Source organism: Colias philodice, chromosome 31 (genome assembly GCF_061535455.1).
Source record: "Colias philodice isolate Cphi_HAF_F1 chromosome 31, ilColPhil1 Martin Lab GWU primary, whole genome shotgun sequence".
NCBI classification, from domain to species: domain Eukaryota; kingdom Metazoa; phylum Arthropoda; class Insecta; order Lepidoptera; family Pieridae; genus Colias; species Colias philodice.
Genome location: NC_143116.1, coordinates 4,865,161 through 4,886,757, shown reverse-complemented (window position 1 = coordinate 4,886,757; position 21,597 = coordinate 4,865,161). Strand labels below are relative to the sequence as shown.

The 21,597-nt window shown below is 34.3% G+C and overlaps 3 protein-coding genes across 10 annotated transcripts in view; 1 reads left to right on the top strand and 2 right to left on the bottom strand.

Annotated features, from left to right (window-relative positions):
• LOC149475270 (intersectin-1-like) overlaps positions 1-7,743 on the top strand; it is a 36,874-nt gene extending 29,131 nt beyond the window's left edge. Inside the window, exons 23-28 of one of the 5 annotated variants that reach the window (XM_089713543.1) lie at positions 1,416-1,473; positions 2,328-2,494; positions 3,874-4,009; positions 4,846-4,935; positions 6,356-6,464; positions 7,607-7,743. In XM_089713543.1, coding sequence (XP_089569669.1) covers positions 1,416-1,473; positions 2,328-2,494; positions 3,874-4,009; positions 4,846-4,935; positions 6,356-6,464; positions 7,607-7,668 — 622 coding nt within the window. In that variant the 3' untranslated portion in view covers positions 7,669-7,743. The remainder of the gene's footprint in view (positions 1-1,415; positions 1,474-2,327; positions 2,495-3,873; positions 4,010-4,845; positions 4,936-6,355; positions 6,465-7,606) is intronic. The other 4 variants (XM_089713544.1, XM_089713542.1, XM_089713546.1 and 1 more) reach the window with 4 other exon arrangements.
• Positions 7,744-13,680: 5,937 nt separating this feature from the next.
• Lsm12a (LSM12 homolog a) lies at positions 13,681-17,316 on the bottom strand. Its single transcript, XM_089713766.1, has 3 exons — positions 16,900-17,316; positions 15,320-15,457; positions 13,681-14,537 (listed from the first exon to the last, which is right to left on the bottom strand). The coding sequence occupies exons 1-3, from the start codon at positions 17,200-17,202 to the stop codon at positions 14,424-14,426; spliced, it is 555 nt and encodes a 184-aa protein (XP_089569892.1). The 5' UTR covers positions 17,203-17,316; the 3' UTR covers positions 13,681-14,423.
• A 2,631-nt stretch (positions 17,317-19,947) lies between these two features.
• The window catches only part of BNIP3 (BCL2 interacting protein 3), a 47,112-nt gene continuing 45,462 nt past the window's right edge, over positions 19,948-21,597 (bottom strand). For all 4 annotated transcript variants that reach the window (XM_089713694.1, XM_089713696.1, XM_089713695.1 and 1 more), the window contains exons 7-8: positions 20,497-20,595; positions 19,948-20,153 (exon numbers count right to left, since the gene is read on the bottom strand). In XM_089713694.1, the coding sequence (XP_089569820.1) occupies positions 20,541-20,595 (55 nt within the window). In that variant the 3' untranslated portion in view covers positions 19,948-20,153; positions 20,497-20,540. The remainder of the gene's footprint in view (positions 20,154-20,496; positions 20,596-21,597) is intronic.

Below are 21,597 nucleotides of genomic sequence, written 5' to 3'. Positions count from 1 at the left end.
CGTAAATTTGCTCATTTCATGATATGACTGGCCATTTCACGAAATGGTCGCATTTCGTGAAATGGCCAATTTAGTTTGGCCACATCATGATGTGGCTTGAGCAGATCAATGATAAGAAATCGTTTCACGATATGGCCAACTAAACGCGCGGTTTTTTCATGAAATTATCAAAATTATTTGATCATATCGTAAAATAGTTACATTAATCATTGGTAGAGGCGCTGCAAGCTCTGTGTTTATGTGATAAGATGGCGGCCGCTGGCGAAAATTTAATTATTCGCAGTTAAAAACTTCATAATTCGTTTAATAACAATATGAAGAAAGTCATAGCAAAGAATTTACGACGGTTCGAGTACCTACTATGGAAAGTGTGGATATCTTATATGTATTGAAGAAAAAATGCGTCTTAAATAAAATAATTTAAGACGCATTTTTCTTTTAGGATATATATATTATTTTTTAAAAATTGTTTGTTTTTTAAAAAGCTATCCGCTTCTGGCACTCGCCGGCCGCTGCCGCGGCACGCTCGCTTTGCTCGCTCGGCTCGTGCGTTGTTTATCAAAGTCTAACCTAACCTAACCTAACTGTTTTTTATTACAAAAACGATTCGCTTCTAGCATTCGCCGGCCGCTGCCGCGGCACAATTTATTATTAGACATTAAACATTAAACAATGACATATGCTGAATTTTAATATTTTATGGACTCTTTATATTTTATACGATCTGGCCAAATGTGGATGGCCAAATCGTGAAACGTTGACGATTTAACGATCTGATCAAACTATGTTGGCCATTTCATGAAATGCGACCATTTCGTGAAATGATCGATCATATCATGAAATGAGCAAATCTACGATATGGCCACGACATATAGATGTGAAAGTGTTTGTTGATGTGTAAGCTTCTTTAGTATCGTTGTGATTTGAAAGTCGGTGAAAAACCGGCAGTAAAAAGAGCCAATTCATAAGATTTAGGGAGAAAATGAGATAAAAAAATACAGTATTTCTTATGTTAGTATTAAATTTTACATTCATCTTATAGTCACATCTATCTTGAAGTCAAAATTTATGAAAAATTTCGCTTTTACCACGTGTGAATTGCTTGTTAGCCTTTTTTGTATTGTTATTTTATTTTTATACATATTAATTCTTAGGGGCCTGTATTATTGCTCATAAAGAGTTAAGTTTGTTACCCTTACTTCCCTACCATGCTTAAACATATTATAATTGCGAAAGTAACTCTGTCTGCATGTCTGTCTCTTCATGCCTAAACTAATGAACCGATTTGAATGAAATTTACAAAGATAAAATTGACTCAACTAGAACGAGAACTGTGTGGGTATTACAAATGCGGGCGAAGCCGCGGGCGAAAAGCTTATTTATAAAATAATTAAAATAAACATATTGGTACCTCAGCTGGAGCCCCCGGCGCAGTCTGTGGCGGAGCCCCAACATGAACCCGTGGATATAATGGTTAGTTGTGAACGAATGAATGAATGAAAAAAAAATGTGTGCGTGTACTAGTGTACACACGTAAGAAGTGAAACTTCTTTATGACCATATTTTTCAAAAAATAATTTACTATATCCAACTTTACAGAAATACGTCGAATCACGCGTGGTAGGGATAAGAAAAAGATGGCGCGTAACGGAAAAATGTTACACTAATTTTTTTTCCAACCCCGATAAAGAAGTTTCACTTCAATAAAGAATTTTAATTTGAATTTGAATAATTATATAAAATACTAACAGAAGGTATTTTAAAATGTAATTAGGGCGGCATTATTACCATAAACCTCGCTTTTGTGCGTTTATGGTAATAATGCCGCCTACATTTAAAATTATTGTATTAACACATATTTTTTTTCGTAGTAGTGTATTTAGATTTTTAGAGCCCTAATGAAAATTAATTCCTGGTTGCTTTATATGTTAAGTTCTTTAATGCACGGGCCACGTGAAGATATATTTCTGTATTTTATTAACTGTCTGGGGCCCCAGCTGTTCCAACTAACTTTACTAATTTATCTATTTACTTAAAAAATATAAATAAATATATGCGATCGAGTTTTAAAGCTATTGCATAGCTTCTATCGCGGGCCTTGAGCGCGGGGACCGAATCGAGAAATTCCGTAACGAAAAAACCTCACGCTCCCCACTCCGACGGGCTCGGAGGTGTGGCTTGAAGGCATAGCATGCAATAGCTTTACCGCGGCAGTCCACGAGTGACACACGTCTTTTTATTTTTTTGTTTGTTACCTCATAACTTTCGACTGGGTGAATCGATATTCATTGAAATTAGATTTTTCTAATTTAAAAATAATATTTCAGAGGGAGGAACAAAAATCCTCCACGCCCATATCATCAGAGGTAGCCAACATAACAGACAGTGTCGTTAGGCCTTCGTCAGCGATGCGACGGGACTCCGGTCGGGACTCCGCTGCCGGCAGACGGGCTAAGGAAGTCGCACAGGCACTTGCTAATTATACGGCCACTAGGTAAGTGTGTACATACATACATTTCAATATGACACTTTTGGACACTTTTGGAAGCAACACTACATCACTACACAACAGAAAATCCTATCTTACTAATATTATAAATGCAAAAGTTTGGCTAATTATACAGCCACTAGGTTAGTGTGTACATACATACATAACACGGCACTTAAACACACTCAGACCATATCACTACACAACACACACATACACATAATACAACATGTCACTTCAAATTGCAATGTGACACTACACACAACAATATTTCACTTCAAATTGCAATGTGACACTACACACAGCAATATTTCACTTCAAATTGCAATGTGACACTACACACAGCAATATTTCACTTCAAATTGCAATGTGACACTACACACAGCAATATTTCACTTCAAATTGCAATGTGACACTACACACAGCAATATTTCACTTCAAATTGCAATGTGACACTACACACAGCAATATTTCACTTCAAATTGCAATGTGACACTACACACAGCAATATTTCACTTCAAATTGCAATGTGACACTACACACAGCAATATTTCACTTCAAATTGCAATGTGACACTACACACAGCAATATTTCACTTCAAATTGCAATGTGACACTACACACAGCAATATTTCACTTCAAATTGCAATGTGACACTACACACAGCAATATTTCACTTCAAATTGCAATGTGACACTACACACAGCAATATTTCACTTCAAATTGCAATATGACACTACACATCACACATACAGCAAAAACATACTACACTTTGTATTTGTAAACATTTATTCAATTATTTTGTCAACAAATGTTCAATTTTTGACTTCGCATTTCCATTTGAATTGGTCGAATTTACAAATGAGCAATCTCTTCTTTTATTTGAACTTTTCCATATTACAAATGAACACCTGTATTCTGAAATTGCCTTTCCATCATTGAGGTATTATTACTACGTATAGAGAGGCCACCACGAACGTGAGTCATACGTCACTTTGTAGATATTCTGCCTCTTATCCACACTAATATTATAAATGCGAAAGTAACTCTGTCTGTCTGTCTGTTACTCAATCACGCCTAAACTACTGAACCAATTTGCATGAAATTTGGTATAGAGATATTTTGATACCCGAGAAAGGACATAGGATAGGTTTTATCCCGGAAATCCTACGGGAACGGGTTTTTCTTTGAAAACGCGGGCGAAGCCGCGGGCGGAAAGCTAGTAACTTATAAATTAAAACCAATCAATGTAACAAAAAAATTGGTTTGAGACGATCGGCTCTAACTCGTGTTACAAATAGTGTAGTAGCGATGTCCTCTCTAGTACGTAGTACATAGTAACTCAATGCTTTCCATACGATTTTTGATATTTCGTATAATTTTCAGCGCTGAACAACTGTCCCTAATGAAGGGTCAGCTTCTAATCGTCCGCAAAAAGGCCGATAGTGGTTGGTGGGAGGGGGAGTTACAGGCAAAGGGTCGAAACCGGCAAAGTGGCTGGTTCCCGGCCAGCTATGTCAAGGTGAGTAAACAAATATATTAAAAATTTTGTTATAATATTTCAATGGTGAAAAACAGGTACATATCTGATTATTAAAACGCAAAAAGAGCATTTTTTACTTATTTTTTATTATTCAAATTCAAAAAAAACATTATTTTTAGATGTTTATAATTTTATAGACCTCAAAAAAAGCATATTTTTTTTGAAAGTGAAGTCCCATGTCCCCAAGTGGGGTAAGGGGCAGATGCATTATACATCTGTTTCACTGATCGATTTTCTTTAGGGACAAGTAGGTGATCAGCCTTCTGTATCCTGCCAGACCGAGACATTTTGTTTTCTTCGTCTCCACCGGGAATCGAACGCAGGACCCCTCGGTTCTACGCTCACGCGTCAACCACTGTACCAAGGAGATGAAAAATCGATCTGAGTGATCGATTTTTTTTCTATTCTTTATAAATTTATATTTATGAAGCACTAGCGGTCTGCCCCGGCTTCGCCCGTGGTAAATGTTTATGTTTTTTTTTCATAAGAACAATCCTCGTACTTCAAGGATTATTTAAAAAAAATAATTATCGAAATCGGTTCAACCGTTCACACGTGATGCCGTAACAACGCGAAATGGGTTTCATTTTTATATATAGATATAGATTTGAATGCCATAAAAGAAAAAAACATCAAATTCAACAGATAGTTCTGTGCATTTTGAGAAACAAAAGCGCACACACATAAATTAAGATAAGAGCAAACAGTCAAACACTATCTCCACAACACACAGCCTATTTTTACAAAACATTTCAAAATTTACGTCAAAAAAACAAAAAAAATCCCGATTTAAACCCGTTATTTTTAATACTCAGGTATTACAATCGTCTGGACGCACTTCAGGTCGGACTACGCCCGTTTCGTCCAAAATGGACGCATTGCCCGCTGAAACTGTTATCGATAAGGTAAAAACATAATAATATAATATTTTAATGTATATAAAAATTAACTAGCGGTCGGCCCCGGCTTCGCCCGTGGTACATATTTCGCAATAAAAGGTAGCCTATGTTCTTTCTCAGGGTCTAAAGATTATCTGTGCCAAATTTCATCAAAATCGGTCCAGTAGTTTATGCGTGAAAACCATACATACATAATTACAAACCTTTCCTCTTTATAATATTAGTATAGATAAAATCTATGAAATTTTAGTTTTTAAGCTATGTGCTTTGCCTTATTGTGTTGAAAAATAGTAAAAGTGTAAGTTCAAATTTATACTAATATTATAAACTGAAGAGTTTGTTTGTTTGAACGCGCTAATCTCGGGAACTACTGGTCCGATTTGAAAAATTATGTCGGTGTTAGATAGCCCATTTATCGAGGAAGGCTATAGGCCTATTTAGGTTATCATCACGCTAAGACCAACAGGAGCGGAGTAATGCGGGTAAAACCGCGAGGCACAGCTAGTTTTCTATATTATTTATCAATATTATGTTTTAAGCACTTCTTTGCATGACAGACTTAAATTTTTAAATACTGAATTGTGACTATTTTAAATCTTGCACGTATCTATATATTTTATGTCATAAAAATGCAAATACCAAGATATTACCAAACATAATTTATTTATAACATCATTCGTTCACTCAATCTATTATTATATTTAATGCTTTTTAACTAACTCGTGTTAACAAAAAAGAGCGTGTGTGCTAAGCACACGTGTCAGAAGTGAAACTTCTGTAGCATTATTCAAAGATACCAAAATCACCTTACTCCATGACGCTCGACTTTGAAATTTTACTCTCAACGCGCCTAAAGAAGTTTCACTTCAATAATCTTAATATGCTGTCTTACCACAAAAAACTTTAGACAGGGTTTAACTTCGCGCGGGTTCTCTTTATTCTGGTTTTGTCGTGTTTCACATAGACAACTATTAAAGTGACAGATCCCTGGTTTAAAGTTAAGCGCATCACACACGGTGAAGATAATGTAAAATATACATTATCTTAGAGCATATTTCCGACTATCGCTCGCCATACAAATCCTATGAGCCATAACATACGACGAAGATAATATATATTTAACCTTCAATACCTTAAGATACCAAGCGATAAGCCATCTATAGGCCGGGAGATACTGATACAAAATTTCGGGTCATTTGTAACAGGATGGCGGTTCTACAGGGGTCTTAGTACGCAATGACAAAAAGAAAAATGATGGTCAGAACGCTGATACCGGATACCTTAAGATACTGTAATATTTTATATTAGCGAATCTTAACATAAAATATTATAGTATCTTCACCGTGTGTGATGCGCTTAAGACTGTGTTTAAATTGTTTTGTGGTAAGACCGATGCTTATTAACTCATTCATTCATTCACTAACAGGTGATAGCCCTTTACCCGTACACGGCACAAAATGCTGACGAATTGAGTTTTGAGAAGGACGATATTATAGCTGTTACCGACCGCAGTCAGGATCCGGACTGGTGGCAAGGTAATTCATTCATTCGTTCGTTTTTTGACGTGACAACGTCTTATAATTCGATAGAGCCGGCTGCACGCACGAAAAAACATGACTCATGCGGCGTTACCTCGCTCTGAGGCGTTCCATGTAAGGCTTGAAGTGCGAGCGAGAGCGCGGAACGAGCGACAAAGAAGCACAATCGGCATTAAGACGTTGTCACGTTCAACTATCGTCAGTAAACCGACTTTACAGACAACCAATTTTTTTATTATTCAATTAGTCTTCTAGAAGCACTTTTGAATCGTCATTACATATTTGTAATATTTACCACCGATTCGGAAAGCAGTATCTATGGAGAAGAACCGGAGAAGAAGAAAGAAACTCCATAGTTGCTCTTTAAAATCATGTCAATTTCGTTCGTTCATTCAGTCAGTGATTGAATAATTTATTATACAGTTACTAATTTATTCACATAGATTAATTCCTTCATACCGTCAATCTTTCATTCATGCAAAGAAATCCATTATGTCGTTCATTCTCCCATTAATTAATTTTTTCAGCGATTCGTTCTTCTATCAATAATTCATCTAGGCATTTATTCACTCGGTTAGGATAATTTATTCAATCAATAATTCCTTAACACATTCGTTCATTCATTCAAATATGTAATTTATCACTTTACTAACCTTGTTTTAGCTGCGCTTCTAAATTAACATAATATCATGTATTCAACTATGTAATTCTTGATATTCTTTCAATTATTTGATCGTCCATTTTATTTATAAAACTGTTATATAATAAATCTACGTAATTGTGTATTTTGATATTTAGAAAAAAAAACATTTCAACGGATTTTAACCCATTGACCACCGAGCGGCCCGATCGGGCCGCGACACAATAGATTTTCTATTGTGTCTGTGATTCCGGGACTGAGGGATTAAACGTGATTTATACGCGCGCGAATAAATCGCGTTTAAAATCCGATAAAATCTTTAATCTCTAAATGTATAATACTCGCGTAAAATCAAACACTAGAAAATACTATGTATTTTGATATTTTTGTCATAATAGAATGAAATTCCGTGGTTGATAATTCATTCACTCAGTCATTCACCAATTCATTCATTCATTCATCTGAAAATGTTTAAAAAAAAATATATTTTTCTTTACAGGGGAACTACGAGGCATGACGGGGCTGTTTCCTAGCAACTACGTGACGAAATTAGTGAATTAAAACTATTAATATTATATAATTATAATATTTATTTAGTAATCACTTCGCTTTTAGTCATTGTCATGTTCAAAATAAAAATGTGTGCGTGTACTAGTGTACACACGTAAGAAGTGAAACTTCTTTATGACCTTATTGTTCAAAAAATAACTATATGCAACTTTACAGAAATACGTCGAATCACGCGTGGTAGGGATAAGAAAAAGATGGAGCGTAACGGAAAAATGTCACGCGTAACGAAAAAATGTTACACCAAATTGTTTTCCAACCCCCATAAAGAAGTTTCACTTCAATAATGGATGTAGCTTGAATAAAAATATGCTATTTTAGAGCTCTATAAAATTATAGACAACAAAAAATAATGTTCATTTTGGATTTTTAATAATGAAAAATAAGCAAAAAATTCGTTTATGCGTTTTAATAATCAGAAATGTTTTCACTATTGAAATATTATAATAAAAATTACGAAGCATTTTGACTTGTTGATAAAGTTACTGATAGGCTAACACATTTTGATGTTAAAATACATTGTCTTTAACTGACAGATAAGTTAAAAATAACCTATCCAGAAGTTGGAACTATGTTATTGTTGTATTTAAAAAATAAAAGTATTATAATAATTATGTAATATTGTATTCTTTCAAATTTCATTCATAAATTATATGTAGTTGTTTGCGTAGATATTACTCGAAATAAATGGTTAGAATTGAATTTTGTGTGTTTTATTTATACCATTTTCGAATAAAAACCCGCATAGTTCCCGTTCCCGTGGGACTTCCGGGATTATACCTATCCTATATGTTAACCCAAGATACCCTCTATATGTGTGCTAAATTTCGTTGTAATCGGTTCAGTAGTATTTTCGTGAAAGAGTAACAAACATATATTATATGTATATACACATACAATCCATCCTCACAAAGTTTCGCGTTTATTAGTAGGATAGGATATGATACCTTTACTCACATCTATACTTACAATATATTGCTAAAGAGTGTATGTTTGAACGCACTAATCTCAAGAACTGCTTTTCCAATTTCATAAATTATCTCACTATAGAATAAGTACGTGATCGCTGGGTGCTAAAGGATGTATGAACGGCAGACGAAGCCGGGGCCAACCGTTAGTTTTAGTATTAAAAAAAAGCGTGTGTGCCGAGCACACGTGTCAAAAGTAAAACTCTTTGGCAAGATTCAAAATCGTACCCTTACTCCATGACGTGACGGTATTGCCATGACGCGACCTTGAAATTTTTCTCTCAACGCGCCTAAAGAAGTTTCACTTCAAAGCTGACCAGAAGTATGTTATATTTCATGTTAATGTGTTTACACAAAAGTTATAAATGAAACTAATTTATTTAAACTAGGAAGGTATTGGTCAAAGGAACACAGAACAAGCGCCATCTATCGGAATTTATAAATTCCGAAGTGAATCAAATGCTCATCGTGATAGATATTTTCATGGTAATAAGATGTTACACTCCGATAAAAACTAGCCTCCTGAGTCCTGACTATCTCCAGACACTAAAATCATATCATTAAATCTCTCCAATGCAATGTGAAAGCCAACCAACATTTAAAACACGCTTTTGTATTTCTAATCTATTATGGATATGATATAAAACAAACAATGACTCCCATTTACTTAAAAATCATTAATAAAGAGCATATACAATACAATTCTTACACTCAAAATTACCAATACATAACTCTCAGGAGATGTAATTTGACAAAATTCGCGTTTCGTCAAAGCCTACCTTTTATCAAACGAGAAAAGTAAGCAATAAACACAAAATATATCAAAATAATATATTAAAATACATTGAGATAATATTACTTCGTAAAATATTAGTTTAAGTATTGATAAAGTAGCTCTTTTTAATGTATGGTGAATGGTATATGACCCCATGAAAAGAATCGAAGGATTTCGGAAAAAAATTGAGAGTAAACAAAATTTATTATTAAGTCAACAAAATTTCATAATAAAACTCAAATCTCAAACTCAATCATTTAAATTAACTAGACTTCCTTCAGAAGCGCTTTTGAATCGTCAAAACTCAACTCAAATTTAAATCTTATCACCGGTTCAGAAAACAGTTTCTACATACAAGAGCCGGTTGGAAATTCTGTAATTACTTGCCCTTTTAAAATCATCATTTTGAAATCATGCAATTTTACATCAACCAAGATAGTATACAGTATACACAATGTGCAGGGTTTTACCAGGAGATTGAGTAGGTACCTAGTACAAAAGCGTAGCCACATTTTGGCGAGGCAAATCAATAATTTTGGATCGTAGATTAAAAATTTCAAAACGAAAATAAGTGTAGGTACTTCAGTATCTCAACACTCAATTTATTGGAGTACCGAACGACTTTAATAATCTGTGCTACTGTGGGCAAACGTGAATGATTTTCATAATTATTTTGGCGGCGATATTATTGGGGACCTTCTAATACGAAAACCATCAGTTATACAGTTCGTAACCCTGTGGTTTCGTACAAAATAGAACGTAAAAATAGAATAAAATGTTTAAAACGATCGTTCATCATGTTATTTTATTTTCAGTGATGTGATTGTGTAGGTAGCTGTTGTAGAAGTTAGAAGCACCAAAAAATAAAAACAGCTTACTTTTAACAGATGTATATATTTAATATTAATTTAATGATTAGGTTCACCGAATCCTACCGAGGCAGTTTTATTTATTATTTATGTAGTTTGATGTGGTAAAGAAAGATTGATCATTTAAATGTTTAGGTAGGCTGTAGATGTAAAGGGGTTACCAGGATTATTTTTAGGTCTGATCATTCATCAGATTGGAAAACTTTAACTATGAATTTGCTTGCGAATGTTAGTCAACTCAAAATACATAATAGGCGCCATATTTGTAATATTTTTTTTAAAGTTGTATATTTATAGAACCTATGTATTATTAAAATATGAGTACCTACCTACTGTATTTATTTACTTTTCTAGAATGATCCAGTTTGAGAAGTATGAAATTTGATAATAATTCTTAATGGTGAGCCGTGAGAGGTTTGTAAAAATGGTGTAGGGGCTTGTTATGTGCGGGTGTAATAAAAGATGGATAACTACGCAAAGGTTATATTTCGTTAACTACATATATATATTCGTATGTAATTAATATTCGACCTAATGCGACCAACCCGCGTCCCGACAAGCCCTAAACTGTCCATGCATAGCGCACGAACTGTTTATATACGAGTTACCGTGTGAACCTATGGTGGGAACTTTCTTAGTAGGTACTACACTTGAAATATTTCGGTAACTCGTAAATTGGCTTGTCGTCGCTACAATGGTGTTATGGATTGTACAATTTTTTTCTTGAATATTTTTTTTCTGCAAAACCACCGAAGATGTCGATTTTTCGTTTTTCCAAAATTAATTATTAACTACCTGCTCACCCTGGCTCCGGCTGTGTGAACTTATTTATTATAAATCTTCCAATATTCTACAGTATTAATTATTATGCAAATCCGAGCAGATACAAAACTTACAAAACAAAAATTATCAAAATCTGTTCAGCCCATAGAAATCTAAATAACAAGACACATAGAAGTGCTAAAATGTCATAATTCGTATGAAAACCGCTGTCGCCAAAATCAACACATTCAAACCGAAAGCTAAACAGTACACACAAGTAAACTATGCCTTTTATTGGACAGCTTGATTTTAGTGAAAACTAACTTATCTATTAAATTAAGCTTTTGAATATGTATCCTAACGCACGAATTTACGGTTTATTTTAGAATAACATCCCTAAGTATATGAGACTTTTTGTTCCAATACGAACAAACGTGATAATAAGACCTCATTCACACGAGAGCTTTTTTAACGTCCGTTAAAAAAGCGTCCAAATAGAACAAATGCATTCCCAAGTATATGTTCACACGTCAGCGCTTTTAAAGCGCGACGCTTTTTTATCGCGCAGTGTTCTATTTTCAACGCTCGGCGTTGGGCGTTAAATAAAATAGACCATAGGAAACTTCTTACTATTATTCAGACGAGCGCTAAAAAAGCGCCGGCGCTGCGTTCAGTATGCCGCACGCTCGCTCAGCGGTAGCACGTGTTTGTTGTGCTTATAATCATCAGAAAATCGATACGATGTCGTGGATTGTTGATCCCGAACTATTAATTATAGATGTGGAGTCTCGTCCGTTCCTGTATTCAAAATCGTTATAGACATTTGAAAATAATTAAAAAAATTCCGGGGTATTGCCTCAACTCTTCGTACAGTGTCACAAACTGCCCTTTTAAGTATCTCTGTTCATTCAGAGGATGTACCCAGAATGCCTTTTGTTTTCTTTTTCGTCTTTTAATAACACAAATCGCTAGTGCCAATCTTTCCTTCTTTCTTTCTTTCAAATATACCTAACATATAAAAATTAAAACAGTAGGTATTTTTATCATATTCCTTTAAGTAACATGTTTATCGATGACGAGTTTGAACAAATACCTAAGTAGGTACCTACAAGTGGTTTATTAAGAACAAACTTTCCGAGGAATTCTAAGCAAATATAATAATATAAATATCATAAAGATATTACGCAACTGACATTACGTAATTATTTTAGCAGAAACCATTTCCACGTCTTACTGAAGCCAGAGACGAGACATGAGTGATTTTAAAGCGTTAGTATGAACAACCACAGAGAGAACGTTTAAAAAGCGCCAACGCCGGGTTTTAACGCAACGCTTTTTTAACTCTCGTGCGAATGAGGTCTAAGGGTGCACTCACACACATCAGTCACCGTCACGGCACGTCACCGGACAGGATTAAAAAAAAATATGTATCAATAGTTCTAGTATGACTCTGTTCCCACACGACAGTCGCCGGCACGAAATCTATCAGTGACGTCCCCGGTCAGGCACGTCAAATAATCTTTCCATACATGTATCATACTTTTATCCCCACTCACCCGGTGCCGTCACGTCTCAGTTCAGTCAGCGTCGTGCTACCGTCAATTGCTACATGTTCTCTAGCGTGACACACGTCTAATCACTCACTAACCTGATGTATGTGTTCAATGATTCAGTCAAACCGGCGACGTGACTGACGGACAACATGACGGTGACTGGTGTTTGTGGATACGTACACAAACCGTCACCGATCAGTCATCGGTGACTTGACGGTGACTGATGTGTGTGAGTGCACCCTAAGAATGGTCGACTGTGTCATTCATTGTTATTTCGATTACTATGGTGACGCTCGTAATACTTGTAAATATTCTATAATTTTAAGGAAAAACGGCATTATTTCTAAAAAAAAATATATTCCGATGAAATATTATTCCTTTATAAGTATAATTACAACTTGTGGAAGAATTTCCGCAATGGGAATTGCTGAAACACACCATGTATACACTCATACGTCTCCAGAGCAACTGAACAGTGACGAATGCACTGGTGTTGTGCAAATCACCTGAGTGGCGACAAGGTCACGCACGCTTACGACTTCTAGTGTCTTGTTATTTAGATTTCTATGGTTCAGCCGTTCTGGAGTTGTAAGTGGTGTAACTTACACAATTTTTTTCAACGAGGAATAGATTTCTGCGTGAAGGTACTTAATGTAACCATGTTAACAATTTTACGGTGACAAAATCATAGATGGAAGGGAAACCAAATATTTTTTTTAATAAGTAACTAATTGTGTATAATATCTCGTAGATTCTAAAATGTCAGTCCATATGTCTTGAAGCAAATAAGGTACATAATCAAACATAGATATTGTAGGTTTGATAGGATAAGTATATTACTAAAACTAGCTTATCGCCCGCGGCTTCGCCCGCTTTGTCTAAAACCTAATAAATTATATACTAAAACCTTCCCTTCCTTACCTTAACCTTCTTGAATCACTGTATCTATTAAAAATAACCGCATCTAAATCCGTTGCGTAGTTTAAAGATTTAAGCATACAAAGGGAAATAGGGACAGAGAAAGCGACTTTGTTTTATACTATGTAGTGAAGAGGAAAATACGTAATAAAACTGCAGCATGATAATAAATATGTACATTTATTTGTTTTGATGTTGAAGATAACATTTTACGGAACTCTAAAACTAAAATTACACGAATTTAAATAGTTTAATTACAATAAAAAGTACTAAAGTTCAAAGAACCATAATTTCAACTAATACGATATCTATCTCTTTCCATCACTTAATAATATACTTAGCTAGAAAGAGATGGAGAGCTGAGTTTTTGAACAAACCAAGGAACGCTATTCATCTCTCTCTAGCACAGCTTTTAGAAGAATGACAGAAAAGGATAGATATTTACAATAAAATATTTTGAAACTTCACTGTTCAACAGTGAACATGAAATATTTACTTTTCGGAAAAACTCATTTTGCAGAAAACACATGCAAGAACTTTAAAAAATAAAAACCAAATAAATATACTCATTGATTTAACAATTCATTAGCTGTCCCGTAAAACATCTTTGGAAAATAAAATATAATCTCATTTGTAATGCTAAGAAATTTTGTGCTGAACGGAAACAATTTCTAAAAATTATTGCTTCATTTACATAGTACATACTGAAATTAAAATCTAATTTCATCTAAAAAAAAACTAAAATTCCCGCCAAAACAAAACGTCATCTGTCAAAATGACATCACGTATGTCAAACTTGAAAAAAAATTTTTTTTTTTCGATTTTTTAATAATTGTAACAGAACAAAAAAATATTTTTATTTATTGTAAATCTCAGCATTACAAATGAAAAGCTAATTAAATAATTATTGCGCTGCCGACGTCGCTGCGTGCTCGCGATGGTCCCGCCAGTGTCTCTCGACGAATTTCTTTATATACTTGAACGATTTCGAATCGTGTTCTCCTATTACATTCTCTACCTGGAAGATGGAAAATAGTGATTAAAATATCTGAATAATAAATTAAATTTAATCTCACATGATTTTTCTGTATGTTTTTTTTATCGTTAACTAGCTGTGCTCCGCAGTTTCACCCGCATTGCTCCTCTCTTGTTGGTCCTAACGTGATGATATAATATAGGTATAGACCTATTATAGCCTTCCTCAATAAATGGGCTATCTAACACCGAAGAATTTTTCAGATCGGACCAGTAGGTAGTTCCTGAGATTAGCGTTCAAACAAACAAACAAACTCTTCAGCTTTATAATTTTAGTATAGATAGTATAGATTCAGCCGGGGAATAAGTATAGCATCCCTCGGTTTCACCCGCCTTAATAAGATTTTTCCTTTTATCCTTATAAAATATCAGAATAAAAAGTAGCCCTAAGTTAACCCTTAATAAAGTGTCTGTCAGTGAAAGTCCTGTCAAATCGGTCCAGCAGTTACAGAGAATAGTCGGAACAAACACAGACAAAAATTGTATAGATTAATTTTCATAGATAATTTTTACAGTGTAATCACACAAGCAAGAATTAATTTTTTAATATTTTCAAATTATTATTTTAAAAAGTTGATTTATCTTTACTCAATAGCTTAAATTTCAATGCCAGATAATTATTAAAATGCACTTAAGCAATTGACCATTTTAACTATCATTAAATGCACTTAAGCAATTGAATAATCTCCATTCATCAGCCATTTTCAGAGAAATTCAGTGACAAACTCACACACAAAATAAATTTATTAATATAAAAGTACATACTTTATAAGGGGGTGTGATGGTGACTTCGTTATACACTCTGATGCTCTGGCCGGCCCACGAGACATTGTCTATCACTCTGGCGATCGCGAGGAATAGCCTCTGACCTTCTGGGTCTAGGCAGGCGGAGAGCGCTGATACCTGGAAGGAAATATTTAACATGAGGATTTGATTCTTTTGATGTTCGTTCGACGAAGGCAACTTTAAAAAAACGACGTGTGGCACTCGGGGACTGCCGCGGTAAAGCTGTTGCATGCTATGCCTTCAAGCCATACCTCCACGCCCGTCCCCGTGGGGAGCGTGAGGTTTTTCGTTACGGAATTTCTGTATTCGGTCCCCGCTTAAGGCCCGCGATAGAAGCTATGCAATAGCTTAAAAAATTTTCATTTATAAACACAAGCTGTGCCATGTGGTATTAACAACATGAAAATCATGTAGCTTAGCATGTTAGTAACACAAACTGGACTAATTATGAAATTTACTAGCTGCTCTGCGCGGTTTCACCAGCGTGGCTCCTCTCCTGTTGGTCGTAGTGTGATGATATATAGCCTATAGCCTACCTCGATAAATGAGCTATCTAACACTGAAAGAATTTTTCAAATCGGACCAGTAGTTCCCAAGATTAGCGCGTTCAAACAAACAAATAAAAAAACTCTTCAGCTTTATAATATTAGTATAGATAAAAACTCATCTCAAAATCTATCTGCCCGTGAAAGAACTTTTCCAAATTGGTCCAGTAGTTCTAGAGTATTTTAAACAAACCACATACAATATTATTTTTTAATTTCATGTTTAGTTTTCATATAAAATAAACTAATATAGTTATAAATTCTTTGAAAGCTTCCAAAACCAGTTTTCTCTTTATTTCAGAAAAATACAGGACTAAATATACTTAATATTAAAACATTAGTTTAAAGTACCACGCAGCTTACTTTCTATACATAATTTTGAGGCATTAATTCCATGAATAGTCACTACTTTTAACATATTTCCAATGGGAATAACAAACTTAATCATGAAAAATCACTTACTATGATAAAATACTTTTTAAGATGATCAGATTATTATGTTGTCTTAAGTGAAAGTATTTCTTTATTACATTACTAGCTTTCCGCCGGCGGCTCCGCCCGCGGTTTCAAAGAAAAACTCGCATAGTTCCCGTTCCCGTGGAATTTCCGGGATAAAACCTATCCTATATTACTCGTGGATAATGTAGCTTTCGAATGGTGAAAGAATTTTTAAAATTGGTCCAGTAGTTTATGAGTCTATTCATTACAATCAAACAAACAAAGTTTTCCTCTTTATAATATTAGTGTAGACATAGTGGTCAATTATTATTGATATTACAGATTTTATTCTATAGAAAGCTGAATGCAGTGTTCGTCTACATAAAAAAGTATTTAAAAAGTATAAAATTGATTGAGTTTGATCCATAATAAATCGATGTTATTTAATTTATAAATAAATGGAAACCTGCAATACTTTGCATATCACAAAAACATCGTATTTTTCGTAATTTAGTACATCATGTAACATTTAAGTTCGTAAAAGTCATTAAATCTTAATGGTTATGTACTGCTTACCAATCTGCGTTTGTTTTCTATAGAATTTCTAACTCGTGTGTTTAGCCTGTGCAAATTGAGAGATTGGGGTGGCTCTGGCACTGTAGTGACTTCCTTTTTTATCTGCACGTCGCTCACAAGCGATAAATTGACGATATTTACATCGTGGCGCTTCGGATTACCACTGGAAGAGGGACATTTCAGTATAAGCATTTTCGTTTGGGGATCAAAAGCTAACACTTCACCCTCGATTTCTTCATTGTAACACGTCCGAGTCGCAACTATACTTCCGATAGTGAAACAGTCAGACACGACTGTGGACATTTTTTTGTTAATTTAGAACAATTTGTTGTGTTTAAATGTTTTGTTGTAACTTCTAATTTCTATCCGCCATGGAGTGATGGCAATATCAATTTTAATGATAGGTTTGGAAGTGACAGTGAAGGGATGGTCTAAATAACAACAGATAACAAAAAAGTTGTGTTGAGTTGCCAGTTCTAAAAATAATTGTCTTTGATAAATATAAAAAAAGGTTTTTTCAGCAAGAATGAACGGTTTATTTTATTTTATGGCGTAGGTTTTGTATCGATTATATCGTAAAAACGTAGATAAAAGCCTTTTAATGAATTAAATCCACGCTAATTCTTCATTATCATTCAAGTTATTAAAGTGTTATTTATTGATTTCATATATTTAACACAGCGCTTATGCGTTTATAAACAAATGTTGTGATTGAATAATTTTTAGTTTCCTAAATCCTATTTCCCGCGGTTTCGTCCGCAGGGTCACCAGAACTGAAACAGATGTTAATGAGATAAAAAGTAACCTGCCGTAAAAAAAATATCTAGGTATACTAATTATAACATCTCTTGCCGATTTAGATCATGGTTTATGCCCTAAGGTTGCCGAACACAAAAATTGAAGTTGTGATGCGAAAAAAAGACAGTAAAACAAACTTTCACATTTATAATATTTAATAATACAACTAGCAGTAAGAGCCAGGAACATCAAAATCCTTTTAGTAGACTTTGTGTGAAAAAATTACATCCATCCTCTCAACGCTAAAACAATTCGTCCTGTGAATTCGTCGCTATGTACCTATACGATTTATGTTTATTTTTCACGCTTTATGAATAGATTATGGGAGGTGGTCCGTGGTAATGGAAAATATTATTTAATTTCACGACTGAAAGAATTCGATTATTAGCGCCTAGTTATATAGTTTTTGTTTAAATCATTGAGATAATATTACTACGTATGGAGGAGACACCACGAACAAAATCTGTGCGCCATTTTTTTGCTCTAAGTTTTAAAAATTATTATCTAGTTAGGTACTTACCGATGAAAGTTATTCCTTTGCACTTTTCCGTATTATTTGTGCAATATCGTAACACACACGAAGGCATATTTGATGCGTTTCACTTTAAAACAAATAAAAAATGAGCGTGCAGTTACGCCATATGGCGTATGTTGAGCGGAACATAAGTGATGTAGGCGGTGTCGTCTCCATAATATGTATATCTCAATGGTTTTTATGTGTAATAAAAACGGATGGATAAAAACTCTCTAAGTGTGTACGGAAGTTTTGTATTAGGTAATGTATAAATCTATACTAATATTATAAAACTGAAGAGTTTGTTTGTTTGTTTGAATGCGCTAATCTCAGGAACTACTGGTCCGATTTGAAAAATTATTTCGGTGTTAGATAGCCCATTCATCGACGAAGGCTAGATATCATCACGTTAAGACCAACAGGAACGGAGCATTGCGGGTGAAACCGCGGGGCGCAGTTAGTAGTCACCAAATAAAAAACTCAATTTATTAAAATGCGTATTTATTGAATTACTTCAAGCGCTTAACATTAATGATTATGAGTGTGACATATATTTACATTATTTGTGTAAGGGGGCGTTCAAGTATTACGTTACGTAATTTGGGAGGAGGAGGGGGATCTCATAAAACGTTACGATGCGCTACTGTGGTACAGAAAATTGCGTTACACGGGAAGGGGGGGTCCAAAATCTTCAAAAATTGCGATACCTAAGTATGTAATACTTGAACGCTCTCTAACAACCGACCAAAAAACTATATTTTTTTCGATAAACTTCAAAATGGCTATCACACGACACGTAACATAAATATTAACTAAAACTACAACTTAAATATTATATTCTCTAAATAAAATATATTATAATTATATAATAATATATAAAAATGAAACAATTTCCATTTGAGACGCATGGTATTAAAAGCAGTAACATCACAGTAATTTTGCTACATTTTTTTCTACATTTTTCTATAAAACTGACAGATTTTTTTATATAGCAACATTTTTAGAATTGTGTTCCGCTAAACAATCCACAAGACATCAAAAAATAATAAAAAAGACCTTGAAATTTTACAAGAAACCAAAATTATACTTTTCATGCAAATCAAAAACAATATTTTTTAGAAATAATTGAATTTAATACACAATTTTATATTAAGTGCTATTAAATTTAGAAATTGTGTAAAATTATTATAGCCCGGGAGCCAAACCAGGTACTTTTACGTTTACACGCCTAATTAAAACCAAGAATTATAGACTTATTACAAAACGATGAGACCAGCAAAATATACCCACATATAAAAATGCTTTTTTGTTATTTTTTTACAGCATTTTTTGTCTATTACATCATAGCTCTAAGCTCTTAGCCATACATGAATAAAAAATACATATATGTATTCAATTCTCTGTATTAAAAAAATAAAATTTGCCTATACAAAAATCTATTATGACAAAAATACCAAGTATTTATTTATTTTTTATTTATTATGCGTGAAAGTGACACATATATTAAACCTCCTTTGAGCAATGTTTGGTGTTGCTATTACAAAAAATTCGTGAAAAAAATAAAAACAAAATGCAGTACCGCTCCGTTTTAAAACTTAAAAACAAGAAAACATTGTGTGCTTATTATATTATTTTGACATACTTACAACTACGGTATTTTATAAAAGTGATAATTAAAATCAGTGCGACTGGCCCGAAACGAAAAAAAAAACACAGCTGTCAGCTTTTTTCTTAAAAAAAAGTAATAAGTATTCGAAAAGCTTCTAGAATATTCGACTAATTTTTTTTTACAAATTTGTATTTCCCGCCAATCGCACCGATTTGTATAGGAAAATACAAAAATCTCTACGTCTAGATAAAAAGATTGTTTTTTTTTGTTAATTTTTAATTTTTCACATCTCCCCCTAGACGGCGCCACCGCTGTACAAACTTACTTAACAATCTGAAAAAATTAAAACAAAAATATTGTTATTACGTAGAACCTTTTATTATCTAGAAATAATATTGCAGTGAAACTTCTTTAGGCGCGTTGTAAGATTTCAAGGTCGCGTCATGGCAATACCGTCACGTCATGGAGTAAGGCGACGATTTTGGTCATGAAACTTGCCAAATAAGTTTCACTTCTGACACGTGAGCTCGGCATAGACGCTCTTTTTTATTTATAGTCTTATTTTTGGGAAAAAGTAACAACATATTACAAAAAATGCATTTAAAAATGTCATCTTCAAAGTCCAAATTCAAATTAATTGTAATGAATGAATTAACGAATGAATGAATAATCTTACCTGAATGTATCCAGCGAGTCAGTCTTACTTAACAACGTAACATTTCAGTTCAATATGATCAGTCTCGGCGGCAGCATGCCTCGTTTGCTCAGCCATACACTGTGAATAAATATTATATTATCTTATATTATATAATATAAATCTCGTGTCACAATGTTTGTCCTCAATGGACTCCTAAACCACTTAACCGATTATAATAAAATTCGCACACCATGTGCAGTTCGATCCAACTTGAGAGATAGGATAGTTTAAACATGTAGGTACCACGGGCGAAGTCGGGGCGGACCACTAGTTGTAATATAGTATGTTTATCTTATATGGTACCAAAGAAATAATATTCTATACTAATATTATAAAGCTGAAGAGATTGTTTGTTTGTTTGAACGCGCTAATCTCGGGAACTACTGGTCCGATTTGAAAAATTCCTTCGGTGTTAGATAGCACATTCATCGAGGAAGGCTATAGGCTATATACAGGGTGTAATCGTTAAGTGTGCACAGGCGATTATTCCGTACAGATATCAAAAAACTTTAAACTGATATCGAAAGTACTTAACCTTGTAGTGGTATTGTATCTTACTAAGACAGAATAAATCATAAATTCAACCGAGACGGTCGTGTTATTTCATTTACACCAGCTCCCCTCACCTCATGGCGACCCTGCCATACCGTGGCGTGGGCGAGTGTCGGGTGACCGGCGACTCGGCGAATTTCGCCAACGCGGCGGATTCCTGTGTGCCTCGGTGCTCGTAGATAGCCAAGTTTACAGTTGTCGTTATAAAAACTTTTACTTTAGTGCGTCACTTTGGAGCCGAGTGGTGACAAACGTGTGTAAAGAGACAGTAAAAGTGCTTGAACATAATGGGAAAATCGTACTCAAAAACCGAAGACAAGGAAATCCAGATAAACCAAAATGCGGCAGGTTCCAACAAGGCACAAATTTTCGAAGAAAATGACGTCCAACACCAGATCGTAACAAATAACATTCTACTAGCTGTAATTTTAGTCGTGGTTATTGCTACCGTGATCTACTTCTTGCTAACCAAGTGGAGGCGCAGTGAAAGGAAGTGGATGCAGAGGAAAATGCAGCAGCAGTTTTTCT